This window comes from Callorhinus ursinus, unplaced genomic scaffold (genome assembly GCF_003265705.2).
Source record: "Callorhinus ursinus isolate GAN/ISIS: 27379988/994484 unplaced genomic scaffold, GSC_fseal_2.0 scaffold10, whole genome shotgun sequence".
Lineage (NCBI taxonomy): Eukaryota > Metazoa > Chordata > Mammalia > Carnivora > Otariidae > Callorhinus > Callorhinus ursinus.
The window spans coordinates 49,314,113-49,341,752 of record NW_027397072.1 but is presented as its reverse complement, the minus strand read 5'-3'; the positions used below and the strand labels follow the sequence as shown (position 1 = coordinate 49,341,752).

Sequence of the window (27,640 nt, the reverse complement as noted above, 5' to 3'; positions counted from 1 at the left end):
CTTGAAGGGGCGGAGCCAGGTTGCGTTCTCGTCTGGCCGACGCAGGACGAACCGGACCGAGGAGACCCGAGTGGGGCCGAGGCCTGCGGCCGGGCGGCTCTGAGCGGAGGTGGCAGGGCGCGCCCCACCCAGCGGCCAGGCGGAGCCAAAGATGCTGGCTTCTGCCACGCTGCCCCTCCTGGGCTCCCAGCCGCCTCCGGCCTTGCCCTTCCCGCTGCTGCTGCTGGCGATGCTGAGCGGCCCAGTATCCGGCCGCGTCCCCCGCTCGGTGCCCAGGACCTCTCTTCCTATCTCCGGTAAGGCGTGGGCGCCCTCGCCCTCAGCCCTTTGCATGGCGCCCAGGCCCCGCCTGCAGGTGCCCGCACCCACCTACCCTCTCTACGGACCCGGGCAGGCGCCCTGGGGCCTCTCGGCGCAGCGCATCGCGTCCCGCGCCGCCCACGCCCCATCAGGACCAGGGCGGGACTCCCACGCGGTGCTGCTCCACCGCATCGTTCTCCCGTCTCGCGCCTCGGCTCCCAAGACACGGCCAGGAGGCCCCCGCGGCCCCTTACTCGCAGAACCGCGGGAGGGTTAAGCCCCTCACCGTGTAGACGCGGACACTGAGGCCCAGGGAGGGAATGGGGGTTTCCTGAGGTCGTCCATTTCGGAGTTCTCTCTCCCTTATTCTGTCTTCCCAAACATACATCTGTGTCCCTCACGCCAGCTTGACACCCGTTCTTCTTCCAAACTCATTGGCCTTTCATTCTCCTCCAACCACCCATCCTTCTCCAGCTCGGCATTTCCATCTGCCCACTTCTCAAATCCATTCCCTTATCATCATTTATATGTCCCTGCAAGCTTTTTGCCCTTCTGGTAGCCCTCCTCTCCCTAACTCACTTCCCAGGCCTCTCCCAGCTCAGACACAACTCCCATTCTCTGATCCATGATCCATCCTAACCCTTTTAACTCCTCAGCATTGCCTGCTCTCTCTACACGTTCCCTACATTGAGTGTTGAGAAACCGTTGAGTGAATTGATTTAAAATTCTGTTTAAATGATTTCTAAAATCTTCAGAAGGAAAAAAAAAAAGGAGGAAGGAGATTTGGTCCTTTCAAAAGATGTGGAAGAAGCCAGGAGATGCCACAAGGTTAAAAACGGTCATTGGAGTGATTCACACTTCAGTGCTGTCTCCTGAGGTGGGCATGAGCATGGCCACTGACCTTGTTTTCTTCTCAGTGGACAATGAGTGTTAGCACTTTGTGCAGAGAACCAGTGAAGCTGAGAGGACAACCTGTTGGCAAAACGTCACAAGTGGGTAATAGTAATAATAGAGTCTAAACTTCAGACTAGTGACATGTAGGGTTGCTACAAATCCAGAAGACAAAGTTGTGGTCAGAGACTGGGGTTTGTTTGTGTTGGGGCAATAGCCACAAAATAGAATTGAGGTTGCCTGCCTGGGTTGATAACCAGAAATTCAGAGAAGTCTAGATAGCAAGGTGAAACAGAGCGGGGGATGAAGGGAGATTGGGTGTTGCAGGGCTTATAATGAACATGAGAGAATAGGCAGGTACAGCATAGACATGAGTTTGTGGGAGGATGGGGTGGGTGGGGCCCCATACATCAGCACAACTGGGAATGAATGGCTTGGAGCCATTCTGCCTGTCTTGAGGGTGGCTGAGCAGATGAAGCAGGTAGACCAGAGCTGTGTTGGTGCAGGGATAGGGGCCCCAGAGTGAGCTAAGAAGGTAAAGTCATGCTAACTTATTTGTCATAATATTTATTTTTTTAAAAGATTTTATTTTATTTATTAGAGAGAGAGAGAAACAGCATGAAAGGGGAGAGGGTCAGAGGGAGAAGCAGGCTCCCCAATGAGCTGAGAGCCCGATGTGGGACTTCATCCCAGGACTCTGGGATCATGAACTGAGCCGAAGGCAGACGTTTAACCAACTGAGCCACCCAGGCGCCCTGTCATAATCTTTAAATAGAGTTTTGAATGATGTTACGAAGTTTAGGTTTGGCCCATATGGAGCACATGTCTAAGTAAGAAAGAAAGGAGCCATTTTGAAACATGTTGTACATGTCAGTTGCTTCCACATATGTCATCTCATTTAATTCTGTCAACAAGCCTGGTTGTTGGTGTTTACAGATGAGGAAAGTGATGCTCAGGGCAAGTAACTTACTCAAGATCATAGAGCTGGTAAGTGAAAGAGCCACATTTAAACTCGGGCTGATCTGTTTCCAAAGCACGTACTCTTCCCAACTCTTTGGGTGGAAATGGGGTGGGGTTGGGGAGGACAAGAGCAGTGGGAGAGACAGGGGATAGTCTCCTAAAGTGTTGGTGAAGAGAGTGAATTGTTCCCCTTCTAAGTAAGAAGTTACTAATAAGTAGTGATTAAAAAAAAATAAATTTGGAGAGGAAACTACTTGTACCTTCTATAGGTATTTTCAAATTATGTATCATATTGCTATGAATAGAAATTACAGACTTAATATTTATGCTGTTATTTTAATAAACTGTTCTATTTTTATAGAAAAAGCATACTTGACTGCATTGTGTGCTAAATATTCTGGCCTCTCAGTTCTCTCTCTGTGGGGAGGTTAGATGGTTGGCCTGTCAAAGCTCTGTTTTTCACCCTCATGGCTGCTAAATAAATAGTACTTGGAAGAAAACAGAAATTGAGCCCTTGGGTTTTTCCCTTGTGGACCCAGCCCTTATGAAGCAATGACTGATATCACTCTCTCCTCTCACCCTCTCTTCCTGCCAGAGGCTGACTCCTATCTCACGCGGTTCACTGTCCCGCAGACATACAATTACTCTGTCCTCCTTGTGGATCCTGCTTCCCATATACTTTATGTTGGCGCCCGGGACACCATCTTCGCTTTACCCCTGCCCTTCTCAGGGGAGAGACCCCGCAGGGTGAGAGATGGAAGTGGGGAGGACTCCAGAGCATGTGATTAGATACATAGTTTTATGGGATTGGTGGGGGGGGGTTGTTCATAATAACCAAATATGTAACAGGGTGGGGGCGGGAGGGGGAGTGTTGGTGAAAATGAACATAGAATATTCGTTATCTTTGCTAAGGGTGATGGGGTGGTGGTCATGGTGACGGGGAGGCTATGAGGGAGGTTCATGATAGGGAGGAGGCCACAGAGAGCAGGTTTCAGGTCATAGTGGGCAGAGGAATCATTAGAATCACATTTCTTTAGGGCAATAGCTTTTAAACTTTTTTGACCACCCCTTAGTAAGAAATATTTGATACATTTTGACCTAGGACAGGAAGTGTGTATTGGAAGAACCCTTTCTTGAAAGAGTATCTACTCTCCTATGTGTGATATATTCTGATATATCCTATTTCATTAAAAATAAAAGCAATTGATTTCATTACTCATTAATGGATGGAGACATCCAGTTTGAAAAACAATGCTCTGATTGGTGGGTGGTGGTGGTTGGGGTGGGGGTGGGGGGCTCTGCAGTTCTCAAATTGATGAAGGTCGTGGAACTGTTTTAACTACCCTGACTTGGGAGGAATTTGGGGAAAATCTGGGAGAAACAATTATTCCTCCTTTCTCAGATTGACTGGTTGGTGCCTGAGGCCCACAGACAGAACTGTAGGAAGAAAGGCAAGAAGGAGGTAGGTGTGACTCTTGTCCCCATCCTGAGTGTCCGTTGAGACCTAGTTCCAACCCTGACTCTGTGTCTGTCCCCTGCCGTGCTCCCATCCCAGTGGGCCCGGGCAGGGACTCTAACACCATGTCATTACCTGTCATCTCTGATCCCAGAGCTGCATCTAACTGTCCTGACACTACCTTGCCTTTCCTTGTACCTGCTGCTTCTGATTCTCTCTAACCATCTCTGACCCCCAGGACGAATGTCACAATTTTGTCCAGATTCTCGCCATTGCCAATGCCTCTCACCTCCTCACTTGTGGCACCTTCGCTTTTGATCCGAAGTGCGGGGTTATTGTGAGTGATGGGTGGGAGGATGGGAAGGGTCTTCTGTGAGTGACCATGGTGCGGGGCATGCTTAAGGCCACACTTGTGCATGATACACATTGGGGGTGAGGGATGTCCTCACAGGGTGGAGCCTTTGTCTGCCACGGAAGGGGGGGTAGGAAAGGGAGGGGGAGGGAGGTTGTCTGTGGAAGGTGAGGTATACAGAGTGTAGAGAGAGAAGAGGGATGGTGAAGGGAGTTAGAGATGCTAGCTAGGCCTGGGAGAGGATAAATCCAGGAGAGACTTTAGAGGCCAGTAACTCCTGTTTCCTTTGCTCTGTGTATGCTTTGTCTAGGCAGCCTAGGTCCATTTCTTATTCAGCACAATTCATGCCTGCTTCTTTCTCCCACAGCATGTGACTGTCTCTCACCCCCTTCTCCCACCTCCACTGCCAACTTCATTCTGTGTGAGCTGTGACCCTCTGCTCTCACGGCTTCTGAGGTCACTGCCCACTAATATAGTACTTGGATCTTGCCTTCAAAGTGGGCACTGTGTCAGTCACCTTTTCCTCTAGGCCCTGTTCATTGCTGCTGGAGCCCTGGGCATCTCCACCCTCACACTCAGGCAGGCTTGGGACATGTATACTCCTGATCATCTCTAGGCCAGTCATGGCTTCTGGAGTTAATGGAACTGGTGGCATCTCAGGAAGGTCTTACTGTTTTTGAACTCTCAGCTTTTCCCATCAGTTATCCAATAGTCAGTCACTGGTCCTCTGCCAGCACACACTTGTGACAAGAATCTAGGATGAGTCAGAAGCCTCCCGTGTTCTTTGTATTCACTGGCTTCCTTTTCTGCTCCAAGGAGCAATAGGAGGAGTGCAATGACTCCCTTTTCTGGCCCTGATTCGTAACCGTAGATTTTGACTTGACCCTTCTGCAAACTGGAGTACTGCTTGCCACCCAGATCTCATCACTGTGTATGTCCAAACCCCTCCTTGTTGAAGACGATCCTCATATCTCTGGCTTTGAATGCTATAATTGTATATGCTTTGTTGTCCTAGTCAGTCCCTCTGGGCTGTCCCTGAGATTAGTTGGGTTTTTGTTGAGTCTTTTTCATAATGTGGATGAAAGACTTTCCATCATGGTGTGGATAGCTTCCTTTTCTTGGGAAGGTTTCCAGTTCAGGGTGGTATTGAAAATCTCTATCACCCATCAGGTGATGTTGCGGGTTTGGTTTCCTTATAGTTCTCACAAAGCTCGGAAAGTAATGGTAGAACTACCATTGCCATTTAGGTCTTTTTCCAGTCTGCACACACTTGGGGAACCCATGGGTGTGAATACCGGTGCCATGGCTTATAGACAACATGATCACTTCAAGTTAGTCTCCTAGAGCCTTCTATTCTTCCTTGGCTCTGTGAGGGGACCCTAATGGTTGTTATATTCTACAGACATAAAAGGTTCTGTACATCTTGTCAGGATTGGACTCCTATTTATTCCTGAGAAAAATCAGCAACCAGAGTGGAGCGAGGGGTCTGCCTTTTTCCTCCCATGACTTTTAGCTCCTTCTCTGAACTCTCCTATCTAGCAGGTGTATAAAATGAAGAACCATCCTTTGGTCAAGGCTTGTTTGTAGGAGAATATAGGGTACAGCCCCCTGCCCCCAAAATCAGCTGTGTTAACTCTTCAGGCCATATACTAGACTGCCCTCTAGACTTCTTCAGTGCTCTCAAGCCTTTACTGTTTTATCCTGCTACCTAGCGACTCCTGTCTGTTTAAGCAAATTCTTGCCTTATCCTTAGTGCTGAACCTCTCATGTCCCAGACTGATGACTTTGAGACCATGTATAACTATTATGTGAGAGCTTTGACTAGCTGATCCAGACACAGCAACTCACTCAGAGTTGATTGCTCAGAGAAACAAAGGTTCTTACAAAAGGCAATTCAAGCACTGGACCCACCAGCTCTGACAATGTGGAGTGCTGCCATTCAATGATAGCTCATTGGACGTTGGAGTAAAATATTTTAGTTTGCTTTGTTGAGGGAGTCCTAGCAGTTAACAGAGAAAAATGCTAGACTTTACAATAGCAATGACAAGACTTCCCACTCAGTTGAAGATGTACTCTGTCCCAGGCGTGGTACTAGGGACTTTACATTCGAGATTTAGTTCTTAGCACCCCACTGTGATATTTAGGTATTATTTATATCCATTTTACAAGCAAGGGAATGGAAGTTCCAGAAAGTTAGGTACCATGTCCAATATTATGTAGCTGGCAGAGGCAGAGCCAAGATTTAAATCCAGCTGTGTCTGGTTCTGCCCCAGAACCCTGATCTTCTAGTCCAGCCTGCAGCAGAGAAGACCTTATCTGGTTTCAGTGTCTTGTGGCATTTGTCCTGTTTCATGTGACAGGGACCATCCTTTCTTTTTTTTCCCCCTAACCGCCTGGGGAAGGTCCTTTGTCTGTCTTGTATTCTTCTTGGCCAAAGCCAAAGGATGGATTCCAGCCCTACAGCTCAGTGAGAGCCTTCCTGCCTAGCTCTCTGTCTTTCAGCTGGAGGGACTTGCCTTCACCATAACTGCTGATACAATGAGGAATCTCAGCATTCAGACAGAGACTGTAATGGAGTAGTCTTACCCCCTTCAGACCCTAATTAAATGTCATTTTGACAAAACAGTAATCATAACCTATCTAGTTAATAGGAGCCTCACTTGCTCAAAAATTATAAACCTACATAATACAGTGATGCCATTTGGGGAAACTGGATGAGGACTCGTTTTGCATACTGAGTTTTAAGGGGCTGATAGGCCATCTCTGTGAGGAAGTCCAGCAGCCAAGTCCAAACACGGACCAGAGATTGGAAGGCATCAAACTTTCAGAGAATTTGGGGAATAATTTGCATAGGAAGTCTAACTGGAAATGTAAGAATGAGTGAGGTCATTGAAGTATATATGACAAGGACTAAGGATAGATCCTTACACAGTTAGGGACTAGAAAGGAAAATAGAAGCAACCAAAGGAGATAGAGAAGCAACAGTTAGATAGGGGGAGGATGGTAGGCTTCCAAGAGAATCAAGACAGAATATTTGAAGGAGGGAGTGAATCAAAAATATCAGATGCCCCATAAAGATTAGGAGGTTGAACACTGAGAAAAGTAGTCCTTGGTGAAATGTTAAGGGAGTAGTCTTAGGCACAGGGATGGGAAAGCATGATTTGTTTTCTGGGAATAACAAGCATCCAGGTCTGGTTGGAAGAAAGTGTTCATTTTGAGCAGTATTAGAAAGGAAGTAATTTGGGCTAACAGGTTTGTATTCTAGGCAATGGTGAGCCATTTTGTCACTCTCTTGCTCAAAAATTTATCGAGGCGGTGACTGATATTGTAGGAATATTAATCTGCAGAGCAAATTGGGGGCAAGGCTAGGCAGTGTGGAGAGGAGGAGATTACTGCTGTAGTTCAGGTGAGAGGTAGGAAGAGCCACCACAACACGTATTAACCTTTGTTCAAAGTTCCCAGACATCTTAGTAATCTCTCACTGAGTTGTCACCCATCTCTTTTCTCAGGCTAGGCTGCTCCCACTGCCACACAGGTGAGATGCTTGTGCCCCTGTAGGGTCCCTCATTCCATCAGACTCCCTTGGCCCCGTGTTCCCTTTAAGGGGGCCTCAGATCACATCTTATTTTAACAGGCCTTGTTCAAGGCTCTCTTGGTAAAACAAAACCTTATTTCCTGACTATAGTTAATAGATGAGTGGTCAGAACGGGCCCATAGTATACTTATACTCAGGGGATACATATCTGTGTGGCTGCTGCAACCACCATCAGTGTAATTAGGCTCCAGCAACACCATATGCCCTCCCTAGTGAACTAGAGGTATTGTGTCTGGCTCTTCATGCCATAACTTTGATTCCTAACCAGCCACAGTTAATTTCCCTGCCAGTCTCCGGTTGAAGTCATCCCCGGTTTCCATTTTTAGATGTTATCTTGAAAGCTGTCTTAGTGCTGGATGCTCAGGTAAGGTAACTTCTGGCTGGCCCTGGTGGACTCCTACATCTCTCGCCTCCTGTCCAGGTCAGTCCTGCTGTGGTCCCTGAATGAAGAAGGCAGTTATTTGACAAATCCTCAAATTTTGACCTGAACTTCAGATCTTTGCTAACTTTGCAGATTCCCTTCCCCCTTTCTATGTATCCCTGACTCTGGTCCTGTCCTTTATCTTTGGGGTAAGAGTAGGGGGAGGAGGCCCCTCTCTCTAAGCCCCTGGGCTTCAGATGATCTTATATCAGCCTGCACTCTTTTTTACCCTTCCTCCGGATGCCTCCTCTCTTCCCTTCGTCCTCCTTGTCCTGTCATATAGTCCCCAGCCAGTTGCAAACCCTAGCATTTCGGAGGAAAGATCTGCCTCTTGGCCTCTTAGTGTCTTCTAGGGCCATCCACGGGGTTCCTTCAGCAGGGCATGTGGGTGTTGGTACTAGGGGAATGGAGGGAAGAGGAGTAATTTGATGAAAAGGGGGATGGCAGAGATGGGAAATGCCGGAATAGGTGGGGGAATCAGGAACAGCAGACTGGGAGTTACGGGGATGGTAGTGGATGAATGGGAGATGAATGGAAATTGGGCATTTCCTTCATCTGACCATCTTTGTAATTCTCACCAGGAGCCTCTCCATGACCCTAAACCAATTGCCCCCTTCTGGTCTGTAGGATGTGTCCAGTTTCCAGCAGGTTGAAAGACTTGAGAATGGCCGGGGGAAATGTCCTTTTGAGCCAGCTCAGCGGTCAGCAGCTGTAATGGCTGGTGAGTGGGGAGAGCCCAGAACCTGTGGCTCCTTGCTGTAATTGCCTCCTTCCCCACCCCTGCTGTTGGAATTACTGTGTCCTTTCTTTCCTTTCCTTGCAATGCCTATTATTCCCATGTCTCTTTCTAGCCCTTCCTGTTCTTCCCACAGTGCCTGTGTCCTTCTGCTTTTCCCCAGATTCTTCCCCGGGGTTTTCTCTAGAGTATGCATCCCCTACACCTCTAGTGTAAGTGTTTGCTCTCTTAACCTCATTTTCTTTTCTCATGGTGTTCCCTCCCACCCCGCCCCCGTTTATAAGAGGAATCTACTACAGAGCATATTGTAACACATTTGGAAAAAGTATGGAGAGGAAGATAGAAATCTTGTAGAATAGTGCTGTCCAAAGGCACTTTGTGGGACAATAGAAATGTTCTATGTCTCTGCTGTCTAAAATGATAGCCACTACTTACACGTGGCTCTTGAGCCCTTGGACAACGTGACTAGTTTGACTGGAGGAAGGAATTTGAGTGTCTAATGTCTACCATCTTTGCACAGTTCTAGAATATCAGAAAACCACTGCCACTATTGTGGGATATTTCTTTCTAGCTTTTTAAGTAAATGTGTGTGGGCACTTGCATCTGCACTCATACATATAAATTTTGCTGGCGGGTCCTTTGTTGCTCAGAGGAATCAGTAATCAGTAATGACTGTTAAATTCCTGCTCTTACTTCCTTTGACCAAGCTGTATACAGTTCAAGTGTGCAATGGTTCAATCATAGTTGATGCCCAAATCTTTTCTGGAGAATGACTGCGTAATCCTTCAGCAGCCACAAAGTGAATTATTTGTGTGGCATGGAGCCTGTCTTTTTAGGTCCACCCTTCAAATTCAGATAGTCCATCCATTTTCTCACAATAGTATAAAACGAGCAGGTTAATAGAAATTTTATGAGAGTGTGTGTATATTGTAAAACTTTTAAATGTCATGCCACATGGATTTAATTTTGAATTTTGTCATGTAACTTTTTATCATAGGCATTTCTATACAATTTAAAAAAATTTTAAAAGATTTTATTTATTTGAGAGAGAGAGAGCAGGAGCAGAGGGAGGGGTGGAGGGAGAGAGAGAGAGAGAGAGAGAAGCAGACTCCCCTCGCTGAACAGGGAGCCTGATGTGGGGCCTGATCCCAGGACCGCGGGATCATGACCTGAGCCGAAGGCAGACGCTTAACTGACTGAGCCACCCAGGCGCCCCCAATTTAAAATTTTTTTATGAAGAAAATTTTTAATAATATGATGCTACCCATCCTGTGAGCATACCATAATTTAATTAAGCAGTCCCAAGTTATTTATACAAGTTTATTTGATTTCCAGGTTTATTTAATTTACCTCAGAGTTTTTGCTAGTACCCATAACACCATAATGAACACTTTTGTGCGTAAATTTTTATGCTCATTTTAGATTGTCTCGAGATTCCTGGAAATGGATTACTATATCAAAGGGTGTGAACATTTTATGGCTCATTATTTGTTGCTAATTGAGTTTTTAGAAAGAGTGGTACCAGTTTACACCCTAAATCAGCAGGAATGAAAGTGTTTTGCTTTTTTCTCACATACATTTTGCTAGAATAGTATTGTTTTCATTTTGAAAAATCTTTGCTAGTTTGAGGCTAAAAAATAGCACCTTGTTTTAATTTGTATTTCTTTGAATATTAGGGTAGTTAAACATTTTTAATATTTTAGTACTTATTTTTGTTTCTTCTTTGGTAAATCCTCTGCTCATATTCTTGGGCTAATTACCAGGTGGGATATGTGTTCCAATCTATATCCTTTCCTTTGTGGTTATATATGTCTTTAAGTTAAATCCTTCTCCAGTTAGAGAGCAGATAAAAATTTTTCTTCTTACAAGTTTTCCCCCCAAACGTTTAACTCTTTGATCTGTTTGGAACTTACTTTGATGAATGGCATGAGATGGAGATCTAAATTTATTTTTCCCAGTTAGCTGATCAGTTGACTCAGCAGCATTCATCATACTGCTTTTTCTTTCTTCACTGACTTTTGCTGTTCATTATTGTAAAATTAATTTTTACCCATTCTTTTGGACTACATTTTATGAAAAACAAAAATTGGGACACAAGATCTAACAGTGAATTTTTTTTTCTTACTCCATGGCGTTATAGGAAAAGTCTTAAAAGCTAGCTATACAAATTAAATCACTCTTAGTCATACAGTTAATGACTTCCCTTTTCTGAAAAGTAATAAAATAACAGAGTTTTTGAAAATGAACATAGGGGCGCCTGGGTGGCTCAGTCATTGAGCGTCTGCCTTCGGCTCAGGTCATGATCCCAGGGTCCTGGGATCGAGTCCCACATCCGGCTCCCTGCTCAGCCGGGAGCCTGCTTCTCCCCCCCTTGCTTGTGTTCCCTTTCTCGCTGTCTCTCTCTCTCTGTCAAATAAATAAATAAAATCTTAAAAAAAGAAAAAGAAAACATAAACTATAAATCTAGTAAATACAAGATTTGTCATTTTTATCATTCATCTGCAATTGAAATTGATGAAACCTTGTTTATAGTCATACATGTTTGCATAGAACAATTTAGTCAATAGTTTTCTTGGCTTTTTATCAAACATCTTTGGCAAAACTCTGAGCCAGTCATTGGGTCATTAAGAAAGATTTACCAGTTTTAGCAGCTGTCTCTTGATTCTACATAATTTTTTTATCAACAAAATGACTTCTTAATTACAATAATCTAAGGTTAATTGATTACTTTGACTTTCTTTGTTTCTTCTTTTTTATTTAAAGTTTTTTTTATTTATTTATTCATGAGAGAGAGAGAGAGAGAGAGAGAGGCAGAGGGAGAAGCAGCCTCCCAAGGAGAGAGAGAGAGAGAGAGAGGCAGAGGGAGAAGCAGGCTCCCAAGGAGCAGGGAGCCCGATGCGGGACTCGATCCCAGGACCCTGGGATCATGACCTGAGCCGAAGGCAGACGTTTAACCATCTGAGCCACCCAGGCACCCTGACTTTCTTTGTTTCAAGTAATAATATTTATACTCAACCTTCTGCATGTAATCTGTGTTCCAGTCAGCAAGTGAATTCATGTGGCTTAAGAACACAAATTTCATAAATAAGATCATTGTATGACAAAGAACATTTTCAAAAAGGAAAGACATTTTTCAAAAGGATTTCAAGTTTCTTTTTTTTCCATTTAATGAAATTCAGGTTGCCTTTCATCTGATAATTGATGGAAATGATCAGAAGTCACTTTCTAACTATTTAGAATGGCTGACTTCTCCATGTCTCTTTCTGTCTTCAATCCAAATCACAGTCAATACCAATATTATACATTTTCCTCTGAAGTTCGTACTTTATAGGGCTATAATTTAAATTTCTTTAAACTTGCCATATGTGCCAGTGTTCAGTTGGAGCTTTCAATGTTGATCTATTATGCCCTGCTGCCCCTTTGTTTTGAAAATAGCAGCATAGAAAATTGGGGCGCCTGGGTGGCTCAGTCGTTAAGCGTCTGCCTTCGGCTCAGGTTGTGATCCCGGAGTCTCGGGATCGAGCCCCGCATCAGGCTCCCTGCTCCGTGGGAAGTCTGCTTCTCCCTCTCCCACTCCCCCTGCTTGTGTTCCCTCCCTCTCTTGCTGTTTCTCTCTCTGTCAAATAAATAAATAAACTCTTAAAAAAAAAAAGAAAGAAAATAGCAGTATAGAAAATAGTGACAACATTATGTAAGAACTAGAACTTAAATTCCCAGTTAGGATCTGTAAAAATGTCCTTGAGGATTATAGAGCTATTTTGAAATAAAAAGAGGAGCTTTTAGTAATGAAAATATTGATTAGAATGTAATAGCAGGAGCATTTCTTATTTTAAATTATAAAAATTACAGTGTGCATTGTGGGTAATTGAGAAAATATGGAAATATATAATGAAGGAAGTGAAAAGCTAATTGTAATTCAGTCATTACCAGGTAGCCCTATTACTATTTTCGACTATTTTCTTCTACTGTGTTTGTGTGCATATTTGTAATACATTGGAATTATCATACATATTTCATTTAATATTGTATACTGAACATTTTCTCATAGAATTAAGTATTCAAAACATGATTTTTAGTGATTGCATACTCTTCCATCACTTGAATTAGCACAGTCTATTCCCATATAATTGTACATTCAAAGTGTAAAATAAATTTTTGCTTTTATAAATAATGCAGAAGAAATCCTTTCGCATAAATGTTTATGTAAATCCCTTACATGAATCTAATTAATTGCATATGAATCAATCCAGAAAGTAGAATTGCTGGGCCAAAGGGTCTAAAGGTTTTTTTTTTTTTTTTTAAGATATTGTTTATTTATTTGACAGAGAGAGACACAGTCAGAGAGGGAACATAAGCAGGGGGAGTGGGAGAGGGAGAAGCAGGCTTCCCGTGGAGCAGGGAGCCCGATGTGGGGCTCCATCCCAGGACTCTGGGATCATGACCTGAGCCGAAGGCAGACGCTTAACGACTGAGCCACCCAGGCGCCACCAGTGTAAAGTTTTTATGGTACTTAGTGGATTTGGCCAAATTGCACTCCACTTAGTCCCGCCAGCATTGGCAAGAGGACCTCTCTCATTGCACCCTTGTCAGTCCCAAGTAAAATAGTTAATAAACATACAGTGATTCCTCCAGAGCCCAATTTTATATATTTTTGCTTGCATCTCCATTAGTGAGTTTGAACAACTTTCCATGTGTTTATTGGTACTTGCATTTATTTAGGAAAAAGCCTCAGAAATCTTATCTTCAAATATGGCATTTATTTTTACTGCACTTAGATAAATTTTTTTTAAAGATTTTATTTATTTATTTGACAGAGAGAGAGACAGTGAGAGAGGGAACACAAGCAGGGGGAGTGGGAGAGGGAGAAGCAGGCTTCCCGTGGAGCAGGGAGCCCGATGTGGGACTCGATCCCAGGACCCTGGGACCATGACCTGAGCTGAAGGCAGACGCTTAACGACTGAGCCACCCGGGCGCCCTGCACTTAGATAAAATTAACAGAATTTTCTCAGTGTCTCTTTTTGCACTGTTCCAATTTGGAAAAATGCAGATATTTTAACGATAATGTTCACATTAGCCTAAGAACACTGGCAATTCCTTCTGTCTCCTTTGGAGGGTCTTTGTCTCCCACTCATCCTTTCAAGGTTGGGGTTCCTTGGACCCCCTCTCAAGGTCCTGTTGTCTTCTCATTCTATGTGGTTGTGGTCTCAACCAGCCTCACAGATTTGTTTCTACTGCGTTCTGATGCCTCCCAGACATTATCTGGGGCTACAGACCACATATCCAGCTGCCTTCCAGACATTTCCACATAGGTGTCCCACAGAAATCTCAATATCAGCATGTCCCAAACCAAGCTCATCATCCTCACTCACGTCCCCCAACCCTGCTCCACCACCAGTGTCCCCTCCTCTGAGTGCACAGTGCTGTTACCCTCCCAAGTAACCCAGCTGGAGACAGCAGTCAGTCATCTTTGGTTCTCCCTATCAACATCCTATAACAAATAGGGCTTTTATCGGGAAGAGCAGAAGGAGGGAGTATTTGTTCTTTCTCTTAGGGAATCTATCCTATGTTTTATCTTCTCTGTTTGATCTCATTGCATCTTGCGATTACTGCCTCTGACAAGAGGCACTGCAAATGTCCCAGATGTACCGGGTGCTGCCAGCATTTTGGGGTCAAACCTACCTCTTAAATTCAGGAATGTTTGCCCCAAGACTAGCATTCACACACTGAAACAAGACAGAAATCCTATGTGATCAACAGAGGAAATGGTAGAATAAACACTGCATCTCCAGCTATCTAATTATGTCCCCATCATAGGCTGTTATATAAAAAAAAAAAAAAAAGTAGCTGGCCTAATCCTTAGATAAGGAAATGGAGAATATTAGGCTAGGAGCTATCTATCCTGCAAAGCTCTGACTGTGTGAAGAAAAGGGAGTGCAGGAAGGAAGGCCAGGTCACGTTTAAAATCCTTTTTTTTTTTTTTAAAGCTAATGAATGATTATTCCTATTGTAAATCTTCTTTAGAAGTGACCGTTTTGATACCAGAGTGAAAAATTGGAACCCCAGGGTGGAGTGAGATACTACTGTGGAGTACGCAAGGCTGTCAGCGTTGGGTTGCTGACACGTCTGGGAAGACTATGTCACAGGCTTTACACCTGGGCGATGAGAGATCTCTTTCCACACAGAATTGTGATTTTTCTTTGGTTGTGATTCTTCGTCTTTTGTGGCTTTCAGTCTTTTTTTTCCCTCGATATTTCCAAAGTGAAAAATACCTTAATTTGGGGGGGGTTATAAAAGCTTTTAAAAGATGGTAACTACAACAAACATTCAGTGAGTACAAAAAAGTAGAAAGGAGAAAATGAAAATCATTGTAATTCCACTAATCAGAAATGTGTCAGTAACTCTGTAGAGTTGTAGTTCCTTCCAATCTTTCCTATGTCTGCAGACATATATGTATTTTTTTAAAAAAATAGGGTTAGGGTATACCTGGTGTGTTTTTTCTAACCAGTTTGCTCACTGAATTCAGCACTGGGCATCATTCTCTTTTGCACGTCATCTTTTGCCAATAGCAAACGTGTGTTTTAATGTTTACTGAATTGATCCATTCAGTACTGACTTGCCAACAATTGCACATACAGGGGTATTTTATTATATGAGCAATGCAACATAATATTTGAAATTGATGCTGTCCTGGAGAATCTAGGACATGTGGTGATCCTGTGTCCTCCTGTCCTCATGACTGTGATGCTGCTGTTCCTTCTTGGGGCGCGTGTGTGTGCGTGTGCGTGTGCGTGTGTGTATGTGTGTGTATTGCAAGCCCCTTGGTACTCCTGGAATACCTGGAACCCTGCTACTTCCCCCCAAAGTGTCTGACCCCTCCCGCTGCTCTTTCACTCCGAGTGAGTGTGCTCTTCAGCAATTCTAGGCCCCGGAGTTGCTGTCTGTCCCCATTGATCCCTTAGAAACTTTTGGGACCTTTTACCTCCATCCACTGCTGGGTCCTTACAAAATATTTGTTGCTCCTCCTGCTCCCGCCACCAAGTCATGCTCCCAAATATTCATAACTGTCTCCTCCACAGATCTCTCTCCATTCTCAGGGTGTCCATTGACACAGCTTCTGCTGAGTTTTGGTTTTAGAGTGTTTTGTGTACAATGCTCGTAGGGAGATTTTTCACTGTAACTCTGGCTTCTGTATCAACTTTTCCCACTGCCTTGGAAGTACAGACGGTTGGCTTATTTGCTGCTCCATGTGCTATCAGACTATGCCCTGCCCTCAACCTGGTTTTCTCCTTCCTGAAGTACTCTGGGAGGGAATGGGGTGACATTTTATAGCCCACCCCTCTCCCTACCTGCTGGCAACAACTCAAGCCTGTGGTCCCTGAGGTTTCATAAGGAGCCTCAACTCACATGCATCAAATGGCGGCCATGCGCCAGGCCTTACGTGGGTTGTGTGTTTGTATCGCATTTAACCCTCAGCACTGCTCCTAGTGGAGGGTGGTATTATCACCATTCTACGTTTGAGGTACCTGAAGCTAATTTGCCCAAGATCATACTACTTATAAGTATTTAGGGTCCAAAGCCAGGCCTTCCAAGCTACAGAACACTTGGATTCTTTTTATAATCTCCAGGGATAGAATAGTCTCCCCTCCCCACCCCACAAGAGCATCTCTAACCCTCTGCTGCTGCCCTCAGAGGCTTTCTGACCCTTTTTTGCTTTGTATGAAGTATTTTTTAAAATAGTGGTTATTTTTCCAGTACCTGAGACAAGCAACTTTGCTCAAGCATCTGTGACCCCAGGATGATCATGCTTCCCCCAGAGTGGCTCTACTCTACTGCTTCCTTCAAGGTGCATGAGTCCCCATGGCTCCTGCTGAGCCTCCCCTGCACCACCTCCTAGCACACCAGTCTCTCTTGCTTCTCTAGCCTCTCTGACTTGATTTTCCTGGTTGTCTTCAGTAGCCTTCCCCCTTAAACGGTGGTATTCCCAGGGACCTTTTCCTCACTTCCTCTTTCTCCCTGGCTATCACATTCATGGTGTGGCTTAAGCCTGACTCCCAAGTTGCCTGACTGGCCCTGTTGCCTGGGCCCTTCTGTCTGATTGCCTTCCAGTGTCTCCAGCCAGATGTCCTGAAGGGACTTCAACCTTAGCACATTCCACATCTGACGTCCCAGCTACCTCCTTTATGGGCCTTCTCCTGTCATTTCCTGGCTTTGCTCACAGTATCACCCTCTGCTGTCACCCATTTTATAAGCTAGAGACCTTAAAGACATTATTTTATTCCATTCTTTCACATCTCATATTCAGTTAATTTTCAAATCTTGTTTTTGTTTCTGCCTCAGAAATATCCCCCAGTCCAGTCCTTTTATTTTTCCTCCCTCCCTCTTTTCTTTTCTTTTTTCTTTTCTTTTCTTTTCTTTTCTCTTCTTTTCTTTTCTTTTCTTTTCTTTTCTTTTCTTTTCTTTTTCCTTTCTTTTTCTTTTCTTCTATTCTATTCTGTTCTGTTCTATTCTATTCTATTCTATTCTATTCTATTCTATTCTTTCTCCCCCAGCCCTTTTATTCTCTGTGCTGCTACCTAAGGTCTGGCCTCCACTCTTGTCTGGATTGTGTGAATGGCCTTATAACTAGCATTATCTTCTTAAAACCCCAAACTGATCATGTCCCTGTCTTCCTCAAGAAGATCTGCAGTTTCACTCTTACCTGTAGGATAAAGTCCACACTCCGTGGCACGGCAGAGCAGACTCTTCACAGTGGGTGCCCACCTTTTCACCTCCAGCTCCGTCTCTGCTCACTAACCCAGCAGTCCCCTGTGCCAGAGCTGCGGCCACAGGGAGTGCCCCATGTCCCCGAACATGGCTCCTCTCTTCCCCACCTGCTTGTCTTCCTCTCTGAAGCCCGGTCCCCTGGCAAATTGCTCCTTCCTCTGTCCTGGCTCAGCTGTCACCTCTTGGATGCTGTTCCCCCCGGTTATATGTGGCTGGGTTCTCCTCTATGCTCCCCCACATATCTGCTAGTCCATGTCTCCTGGTATCTGAGCACACGTTTGTCTTCCAGACTCAAATGGGGGCTCTTGGAGGCAGTGATGTGCTTAGCACATGGCACAGTAGCTTGGACGTAGTAGGTGGTGAAGGAATGCCACTCTGTTCTCTCCAGAGTTCCTGGGATACTCAGAATTCCTCTGGGGGGCTCATGACCTTCTATTACCCCCAAGTAATTTTCTCCAAGGCGTGTCTGAGCCCTTGTCTGTGTTACAGGGTGGCTGTGGTTGTCTTAGATTCCTCCCACAGAGCTATACCTCCCATTCCTGCCTCTGGCGCCTGGGACTTCTCTCTTCTCCAGTCCCCACCATCCCTAGAGCACCTCTGCCCCTGCACTGTACCAGGAGGGAGGCTCTGCCTCCTCATTGCTTCCTCCAGCTGCCTGTGCAGCTTTCATTAATCCCCCAGGCTGGTGTTCCTCCAAGTGAGGTCCTGAATCACCCACATGAGGGTAGCTCTGACAGCTTGTTTGAAACTTAGTTCTTGGGCCATCCCCTAACTACTGGGTGAGAGTTGCTGGGCCATGGGCCCAGGAATCTGTGTTTTGATCAATTCCCCAATTGATGATGGTATACCCCAAAGCTGTGACTTGTCCTGAAGCAGTGTCCACCCCCCAGTCAGAAAGAGCACCAGTTCCCTCAGACATGGACCAGAGTGGGAGAGCAGAAGTAAGACCGGGGTATGCTGAGAAGTGAACCCCCTTCCTGGAGAGTCACGGAGTAATCAGTACGGTAGGGGATAGAGGTGGCCCTAAAACAACAACGACAACAAACAAGCCAACAGACAAAGCCTGATTTTCACAAGGCAGCCCTTATTCTTCCTTCCTGCACGTTAGCATGTCGGCGGTTCTCCCTTAACATGGGTGGCCTTTTCTACCCTGGAGCCCTTTGTGTCTACGTTGACTGTAAGTGAGATGCTGCCTGTCAGGTGCTTGGCGGTGCCTACCATGCAGTGGGCGCTCAGCTCCTGTGGGTTCTTGCCCCCGTGTCATCCCCTGCTCTGCCTGCAACCCCCTCTGTTCCCCTCAGTCGTCTCTTACAGCCCGTCTCCTCCCTGTCGCCCTGCAGGGGGTGTCCTCTATGTCGCCACTGTGAGAAACTACTTGGGGACGGAGCCGATTATCTCCCGGGCTGTGGGTCGTGCCGAGGACTGGATTCGGACAGAGACCTTGCCGTCCTGGCTTCACGGTGGGGAGAGGGGGAAGGGTGCTCTGGGGAACAGAGCTGGCTGAGGCCGGGTGGCCCCAGGCTGCGTCTGTGGTATCTGAGGCCACTGGTCTCCCCAGCCCCAGCCTTTGCTGCAGCCGTGGCCTTGAGCCCAGCCGAGTGGGGGGATGAAGACGGAGATGATGAGATCTACTTCTTCTTTACGGAGACTTCCCGAGCATTTGACTCATATGAGCGCATTAAGGTGCCACGGGTGGCCCGTGTGTGTGCGGTGAGACCACTGTCCCTTCTGTTTGCCTGTCCCCTTCTGCTCTGCCTGTCCTGTCTTTGCCTCTCTGGGCCTCTGTCTTTGCATCTCTCCTCTGTCTCCCTTTTCCCTCTGCCTTGACTTCTTTTCTGGGAGCTTGGGGAGTGTGGGGAAAGGGCTCTGGCCTTTCACCCCCATAATTACCCTTATGACACATTGTCCCCAGGAGGCGGACTAGTGGAGAGGTCAAAGGCAGGAACTATTGAGAGCTAGTCCTGGGTTCAAGTCCTGGCTCCACCAGTTCCTGCCTCTGTGACTCTGGGCAGGTTCTTTAGCATCTTTGAACCTCTTCTGTGAGATGAGGATATTAATGATCTCTAGCTGTAAGGGTTGTTTTGAGGACTTAATAAGGTGACTTATGGAAAGCATGTAGGGCGGTATTTCATAAGCACGCAATGAACTCAGTCACTGTCATTGTTACTGTGACCCCATCCAGCCCCAGATCTCCTTATCCCCTGCAGTATTCTGTATCTCCATCCTTGCATTTCTGTGCATCTGTCTTCCCATCTGTCCGTGTCTGCTCTGAAGACAGGGGGAAATCTATATTGGTGTCCTCATGCCTCCCACAATGTTGTTGTTCTAAAGAGAACTTCCCATGTGCTTGTCACCCCAGGGGGACCTTGGGGGCCGGAAGACCCTCCAGCACAGATGGACGACATTTCTGAAGGCTGACTTGCTATGTCCAGGGCCTGAGCATGGCCGGGCCTCCAGCATCCTGCAGGACGTGGCCATTCTCCGACCTGAGCACGGATCGGAGACCCCCATCTTTTACAGCATCTTTTCCTCCCAGTGGTGAGGGGGGCCTGGTGTGGGGGAGAGTTACAGGGTGGGAGATACATGGGGGATGGGTACAGCATCAGTGCTATCTGCTCCAGAGGGGTTGGGCTCTCCCTGGAGCAGGCTGCATGGCTCCCTCTGCATTTCTCATGGGTCCTCTCATTTGACAGGGATGAGTTGCTGCTCCCTAGTTCCCTCCAAATATCTGGCTCCAACCTGTGACTCTTACAGGGAGGGGGCGGCCATCTCTGCTGTCTGTGCCTTCCGACCACAGGACATTCGGACAGTGCTGAGTGGTCCCTTCAGAGAGCTGAAACATGACTGCAACAGGGGACTGCCTGTCATGGACAACGATGTACCCCAGCCCAGGCCTGGAGAGGTGAGGGGGATGAATTTTCTCACTTCATGCCTGCATGGCCGCAGGAGAGAAAGGGCCCAACTAAGCATCACGGACACTTCCTGGCCCCTGGGAAACTGTCACCCACCCTGTGTTTCCTCTAGTGCATCAACAACAACATGAAGCTCCAGCAGTTTGGCTCATCACTCTCCCTGCCTGATCGTGTGCTCACCTTCATCCGGGACCACCCTCTTATGGACAGGCCAGTGTTTCCAACGGATGACCATCCCCTGCTCGTCACTACGGATACAGCCTATCTCAGAGTTGTGGCCCACAGGGTGACCAGCCTCTCAGGGAAAGAGTACGATGTGCTCTACCTGGGGACAGGTATGTTCAATAGTTCACCGAGTTGCCCATCCAGTGCACACATGCTCCTGTCACAGAGCGGGTCCCCTACGTACAGGTGTCAGAGTCCCCAGGCACAGGTACAGTTCTGTCTTACCACTTGTCTGCTTCCTAGAGGACGGACACCTCCACCGAGCAGTGCGGATTGGAGCCCAGCTCAGCGTCCTGGAGGATCTGGCCTTATTCCCGGGGCCACAGCCAGTTGAGAGTATGAAATTGTATCAAGTGAGTTATAGATCTGGGGGAGTCTGGTGGGGGTACATCTGAGTCCAGAGCTGGGGTCTGGGAGATCCAGCATACTCTGCTTTCCTCACTCTGTAGAGCTGGCTCCTGGTGGGCTCCCGTACCGAAGTGACACAAGTGAGCACAACCAACTGTGGCCGTCTCCAGAGCTGCTCAGAGTGCATTCTGGCCCAAGACCCTGTCTGTGCCTGGAGCTTCCGGCTGGATGCATGTGTGGCCCACGCTGGGGAGCATGGAGGGTGAGTGTTGCTGTGCCCGTCTCTTGCCTGCTGCTGTCCCAGGGCACCGGTCCATCCACATGTTTGTGTCCGTTTTTCATCCGCTCCTCAGTCGGTAGAGCGTGTGACTCTTGATCTCAGGGTCATGAGTTCAGGCCCCATGTTGGGCGTGGAGCCTACTTTATTTTAATTTAATTTAATTTAATTTTAGAGAGCGTGAGTAGGGAGCGAGGGGTCGGGGAGGGGCAGAGGGAGACGGAGAGAGAGAATCCCAGGCAGGCTCCACGCTCAGTGCAGGGCTGATGTGGGGCTGGATCTCACAACCCTGAGATGATGACCTGAGCCGAAATCAAGTTGGACACTTAACCGATTGAACCACCCAGGCGCCCCCATGTGGAGCTACTTAAAAAAAAAAAAATGTCTCTCATCTGTTAGTGCTGCCCTATCTGTGTGTGTGTGTATTCTGTCTGTGTCACTGTGTGTCCATTTGTCAGTGCATACTGACTCGTGTGTCTGTCCATCTGGTGCTGCCTCATCAATGTCCTTGCCTCTCTGCTGGACCTGCCCTGACCATGTGACTGACCTCCAGGTTGCCCACACTTCTCAGTTTTCATTTTACAAGAGCTCTCAGAAGTGTTTGCAGCGTTGACTGCTCCCTCCTAACTTCCTTGAGATACTTGAGCCTCTTGCCTTCTCTGACTCTGCATTCTCCTGGATTTCCTCCTTCCCCACCAGTCTGTCTCCCTTACTGACTCCTTTTCCATCCCACTTCTGAATGTTGGTACTCCTCAGGGTTCATTCAGTCCTTCTCTTTACACCTCCACACACTCTCTAAGTGATCTCATTCCCGTTATCTTCAACACCAACTGAGTGCCGCCGACCACCACTGATGTGTCTTTAGTTGAACTGTGGGATTCCCTATCTCACCGCCTACCTGATATTCCCTTCACAAGCAACTCAAGCTGAGCAAGTCTTAGCATGCACCATTGTTTTCCTCTTTCCTTCACATGCTCTTCCTGTTTTTCATCATTGCAAAAAAGGGACCTCCACCCAAGCCAGAATTGCCTGTGCTGTCGTGCAGTTAGTACTGACTCTAGCTCCATCTGTCATATCCTCAGTCCACAGCCACTTTCCCCCTTCCCTGCTGCTTTCACCCTGGTCCAAGCCATCATCGCTTCTTGACCAGATTACTCTGGCAACCTCTTAATTGGTTTCCTTTTGACTTTTGGGGGATCCGACCATCTCTTTTCCCCTCAGGGGCTAGCTTAAAATTATATATCACATTGAAGCAAATCCCTGACATCATATTCATCTGAAATATTTCAATATGTATCTCTACCAGGTAAGGACTCTCCCTCTCTCTTTTTTCTTTTTAAATTTTTAAAAAGATTTTATTTATTATTTGAGAGAGAGAGCATGAGAGGAGGGAGGGACAGAAGGAATCAGACTCCCCACTGAGTATAGAGCCCACCACGGGGCTCGCTCCCAGGACCCTGGGATCATGACCTGAGCTGAAGTTAGACGCTTAACCGACTGAGCCACCCAGGCGCCCCCTGCAATAAGGACTCTGTTAAAAAACATTTTATTATAAGGAATTTCAAACATTCAGAAGTAGAATAATACAGTGAATTCCTATCATCTCTTGCTCAGCTTCACAACTATCAACTCCTGACCAATCTTGCTTCACCAACACCCTTGCTCACTCCCAGTTATTTTATAGCAGATCTCAAACATCTTATCACTTTATCCATAAATCTTGTAGTATATTACCTTTAACGCAGGTGGAATTAAAAATAAGACAAAACCATATTATCATTATTATACCATAAACTTAATGTCATGAGACATCCAATCAATGTTCCAGTTATCTCAATTGGGTATACTTCAAGATAGTTGCTTAAGTTAGGATCCAAATAATGTCCATCGATTGAAATTGATTGATGTGTTTCTTAAGTCTTTTAAGTTTTAGGTGAGATTCCGTTTAATGAAACATTTTTGATCAATTGCTTGGAAAATACTTTTTTCAAACTGACTTTGAGATGTCCTATTTTGAAGCCCAGTTAATTTATAATATATTTGTACATACTACTGAACCATAAGGTTACCAATATTTTAGAAGTAAAAGTATTTGTTTTGGGAATCAGTTTTTCATTAAGAATGTTGATCTGGTAGTTTCTCTTGGGAGAACTTTTAAATGTCTAAGACAAGGCAAGTGCTTTATTGTTTTAATACCCATTAAAATAAGAATTTCATTGTTCTTGTGTATACTGTGTACTTGAGCCTCTTAAGATGTATGTATGTGTGGGGTGTGGGGTATGTGTATATGCTAGTATATTTCTTGGTAATTCAAGAAATTACCAAGTTGGTACTTCTTTTTTTTTTTTGATTGATTTATTTGAGAGTGAGAGTGAGAGAGCATGCGCACGAGTGGGGTGAGGGGCAAAGGGAGAGTGAGAAGGAGAGAAGCAAACTCCCCACTAAGTGCAGAGCCTGAGGCAAGCTGTGTGGGGCTCCATCCCAGCAGTCTGAGATCGTGACCTGAGCCAATATCAAGAGTCAGATGCCCAACCGACTGAGCCACCCAGGTGCCCCACCATGTTGGTACTTCTATGCACTCTGTCCTCCACACCTCAACTCATACAAGCGAGAAAAACAGACTGGAGTTCCTGTGGCTATAGCTGCTCATAGGGCCTTCCCATGTTCCCTACTCTCAGCCAGACTAAGTGACCTTGGTTTTACCCAGGAGACTGTAATGTATTCATACCAGTCTTGGAGCTCATTTCAGGGGCCTTAATTCATGTGCAAGGAATTCACACTCAAATAGAGTCTGTCTTTGGTTGAGATTTTGTGTGTTCAGATCAGTGGAGGTAGCTTGGTGGAGGTCCCCCTCTGGGGAGTGGTTTCGGAGTTTAGAGTGAACAGTCTGTACTGCTGTCCCTGTGTCACACACAGTCCACCCATATCCTGGAAGTAGCAGGATTGTGTGGTTTGAAACAGATCCATTAGAGGCTAATAGACATCCATAGGTGTTGGAGAGAGAAAGTTCCTACATAGAGGTGAGCCGCTTTTATGAAACAAAAAGTCATCTCCCTCACAGAATTTTGATTCACTTTTATAGAAAAGAAGTTTTCTCTCTTTTTTTTTTAAGATTTTTTTATTTATTGAGAGAGAGAGAGAGAATGGTAGAGAGCATGAGAGGGAAGAAGGTCAGAGGGAGAAGCAGACTCCCCACTGGGCAGGGAGCCCGATGCGGGACTCGATCCTGGGACTCCAGGATTATGACCTGAGCCGAAGGCAGTCGCTTAACTGACTGAGCCACCCAGGTGCCCAGAAGTTTTCTCTCTTAATAGAAAACAAGTTAACTGTAGTTTTTATGTCCCCCCCCGCCCCGAGAAATCTTGTGGTTGTGGATACCCAGATACATTTCGTGGAACGTTCATATGAGTTTTTTAAAAGCATCCTCCAAACACCTTTCCAACAGACTTACTGCTAATTCAGTTCTCTGTGGTCTGCTGGAAATATGTGTAGAATTTGACATGGCAAGTGTCATGAGGAGCAAAAGGGGTATTGGGGGAAATTTTATTGATGAGGCTGATAGTTTGACTATCAGAGAGAATGTTGACTGATAGTTTCAGAAATATTTATGAAATGATGGGAGCTATGAGCCCGTTACATTACTAAATGTTCTTTGGTGCCGAGCAAAGTAGAAGGGGATGTTGACACTGGATTTACCAAGTATTCTCTTCTATACAGGCTGGTCCAAGACATAGAGTCAGCAGATGTCTCTTCTTTGTGTCCCAAAGAGCCCGGAGGTCTGTATGGTTTAGGGGAATGTGGGTGGAGTGGGTGAAAGGGGCTAGAACGCTGTCCATTTGGGACCCACTTTAAAAATTGGAAGGTATGGCAGCCAGTGACCCGTGGTCTTACTGTCTTTGGGAATCTCCGTTTTATCTTTGTCCCCATGGCTCCTTCTTGTGTCTGATATCCTGCTACAGTCCGCTACATTACATCCCAGCTGGTAGCATTACCACCTTTCATGTCTTTGCTCTCTCTGCAGAACGCCCAGTAGTGTTTGAAGTTCCCGTGGCTACAGCAGCACATGTGGTCTTGCCATGTTCCCCAAGTTCAGCATGGGCATCCTGTGTGTGGCACCAGCCCAGTGGAGTGACTGCACTTACCCCTCGGCGGGATGGGCTAGAGGTGGTGGTAACCCCAGGCGCTATGGGTGCTTATGCCTGCGAATGTCAGGAGGGTGGGGCGGCCCGTGTGGTAGCTGCTTACAGTTTGGTGTGGGGCAGCCAGCGGGCCCCCCCAAGTCAGGCCCACACAGTGGGGGCTGGACTGGCCGGCTTTCTCCTGGGGGTTCTTGCAGCATCCCTGACTCTCCTTCTGATCGGTCGGCGTCAGCAGCGACGGCGACAGAGGGAACTTCTGGCTAGAGACAAGGTGGGCTTGGACTTAGGGGCCCCACCGTCTGGGACGACGAGCTACAGCCAGGACCCTCCCTCACCTTCTCCTGAAGATGAACGGCTGCCCCTGGCCCTGGCCAAGAGGGGCAGTGGCTTTGGTGGCTTCCCTCCACCCTTCCTGCTCGATCCTTGCCCGAGCCCAGCCCACATTCGGCTTACTGGGGCTCCTCTAGCCACATGTGATGAAACGTCCATCTAGGGCAAGTGACCACTAGTGCACAGGTGACTGCTGGAGGGGGACGACCATCGAGATGCTGGGGGTACTGGGCCTGGAAGACGGTCATGGGCTCTGAGTTCTCTTTGGTCTTTGCGTCATCCCTTAGACTTCTGTGTCTGCCCTTTTGGGACCTGGCTGGGCTCGGGGCCAAGCCTATGATTGATTTCCTGATTCCCATGAGAGACCAGAGCTACTGTCTCCAGTGAATCAGGACTTTTCCCACCTCTGCCCTCTGAACCGCTGCGACCCCTTCAGCCTTGGCCTCCTCTCTTCGGGGATGGGGTATAGGACATAGCTCTGACTTTGCCTTCTGGTAGGCCCTGGCCGGAAGGAAGAGCACTAGAGTTGGTGGGGGGCTAGTGTGCATTAAGTCCTTTTGTTCATTCTCTTAGTTTATCGGATTCTCTGTGGGGAGTGCATGATCCCCGTGTTGCAACATGAAATCTCTGCCCTGAGATGTCTCCCAACCCAGTTAGTTGCCCTTCTTCCATGAAAGAGTGTGTGTCAATATGCAAGTGTTTGTGGGAGGCCTGGCCACATGTGCATGCATGACTGGGCCAGTGCTCTGGTGTACCCCTGGGGGGTCAGGCCCGGTGCTCAGGTGTACCCCTGGGGGGTCAGATGGGGGAAGATGGGAATGAGGCATTGCCTGCAGAACTTCAGACTCTGTAGCCAGTGAAGGAATGGTTTTCCTTTCTAAAAGGAAACAAACCACCACCCTGTCCCCATCACCTCCCACAACCCTTCTCTTGAGTAGAGGAAAAACTCCCAAAGTGACCTTTTGGGTGGGAGGGACAGCGGTACACATGACCCCATCATTTTCTTTGTTTTTGCCTCCCGGCTGCCACCACTGCCACACACAGCTGTTCTTTCTCTGGCTGGAGTATAGGCTGGAACCCCCTTCTTCGGCTCCCGTTAAAAAAACTTTACAACATTCTAAGTATTAAGGGACAACAAAAGGGGAACAGTCATAGGAAATACAAGTTGCATAAAAATAGGTTTGTATCAGTGACTTTACTCAGGTTGACACCCTTGCCCTAAGTCAGAAGTTCTCCACCTGGGGTCCATGGACTCCCTGAAATCGATGCAAAATGTTGTCTGTACGTGTGTGTCTGTATTTTTATGGGGGATGGGGTGGGTGGGTATGGCTTTCATCAGCTTCTCAAGGCCTTAACAAAGCTAAAGGACCATGCCTCGAGGTCGCCACCCAGTGGTCACGCTGAGGGAGTGCCATTCACGGCAGTTCTTCCTGCCCCACCATCCGTTCCCTGTGGTCAGCCTCTGGACTCACAGCCGCTGGATGCCCTCTTGTTTCTCCGGTCTCTGGAAGCTGGGCTCTGCGTGTATTTGAAGATACTATCAACTCCTACCAAACATAAAGACCTCTTCCTGCTTCACAGCTCCCAGATGCTCTAGGAGTCTCCTGCTCAGTTCTGGTCTTGCCCTGTGTATGTGCCTCGTTCATCCCTGGTAAGGGACCCCCTTGGGCTCCAGTGAATGATCCAGCCCTTCCAAGTTGAAGTTTTCAGCTCTACTTTCCTTGGCAGCAGCCTGTGAACTATTCAAAAGAGTCCCCTTGGGCTTGGAATTACCAGTGGCTTTGCCACTAACATGTATATGATTTTCAGCAAGTAATCTAAGTAGGAACACTGGTTTACTCATCTGTAAAGTGGGGATAGTAATACCTACCTCAGGGTTGCTGCAAGGATTGAATGGGAAAACATGTAAACAATAAAGCACTATCTATACCAGTA

At 46.7% G+C, this 27,640-nt stretch overlaps 1 protein-coding gene across 5 annotated transcripts; it reads left to right on the top strand.

Moving 5' to 3' along the window:
* Positions 1-37: 37 nt before the first annotated feature.
* SEMA4F (ssemaphorin 4F) lies at positions 38-27,640 on the top strand. 5 transcript variants are annotated; one of them, XM_025868321.2, is made up of 14 exons: positions 38-296; positions 2,747-2,898; positions 3,554-3,613; positions 3,846-3,944; positions 8,603-8,696; positions 18,815-18,934; positions 19,033-19,184; positions 19,834-20,012; positions 20,229-20,376; positions 20,499-20,721; positions 20,855-20,964; positions 21,061-21,221; positions 24,954-25,012; positions 25,258-27,640. In XM_025868321.2, the coding sequence occupies exons 1-14, from the start codon at positions 152-154 to the stop codon at positions 25,866-25,868; spliced, it is 2,313 nt and encodes a 770-aa protein (XP_025724106.1). In that variant the 5' UTR covers positions 38-151; the 3' UTR covers positions 25,869-27,640. The 5 variants fall into 5 exon arrangements, with proteins under 5 accessions (XP_025724106.1, XP_025724107.1, XP_073753594.1 ...); XM_073897492.1 differs by having other exon boundaries at positions 158-296; positions 2,128-2,898; XM_025868322.2 differs by lacking the exon at positions 3,846-3,944.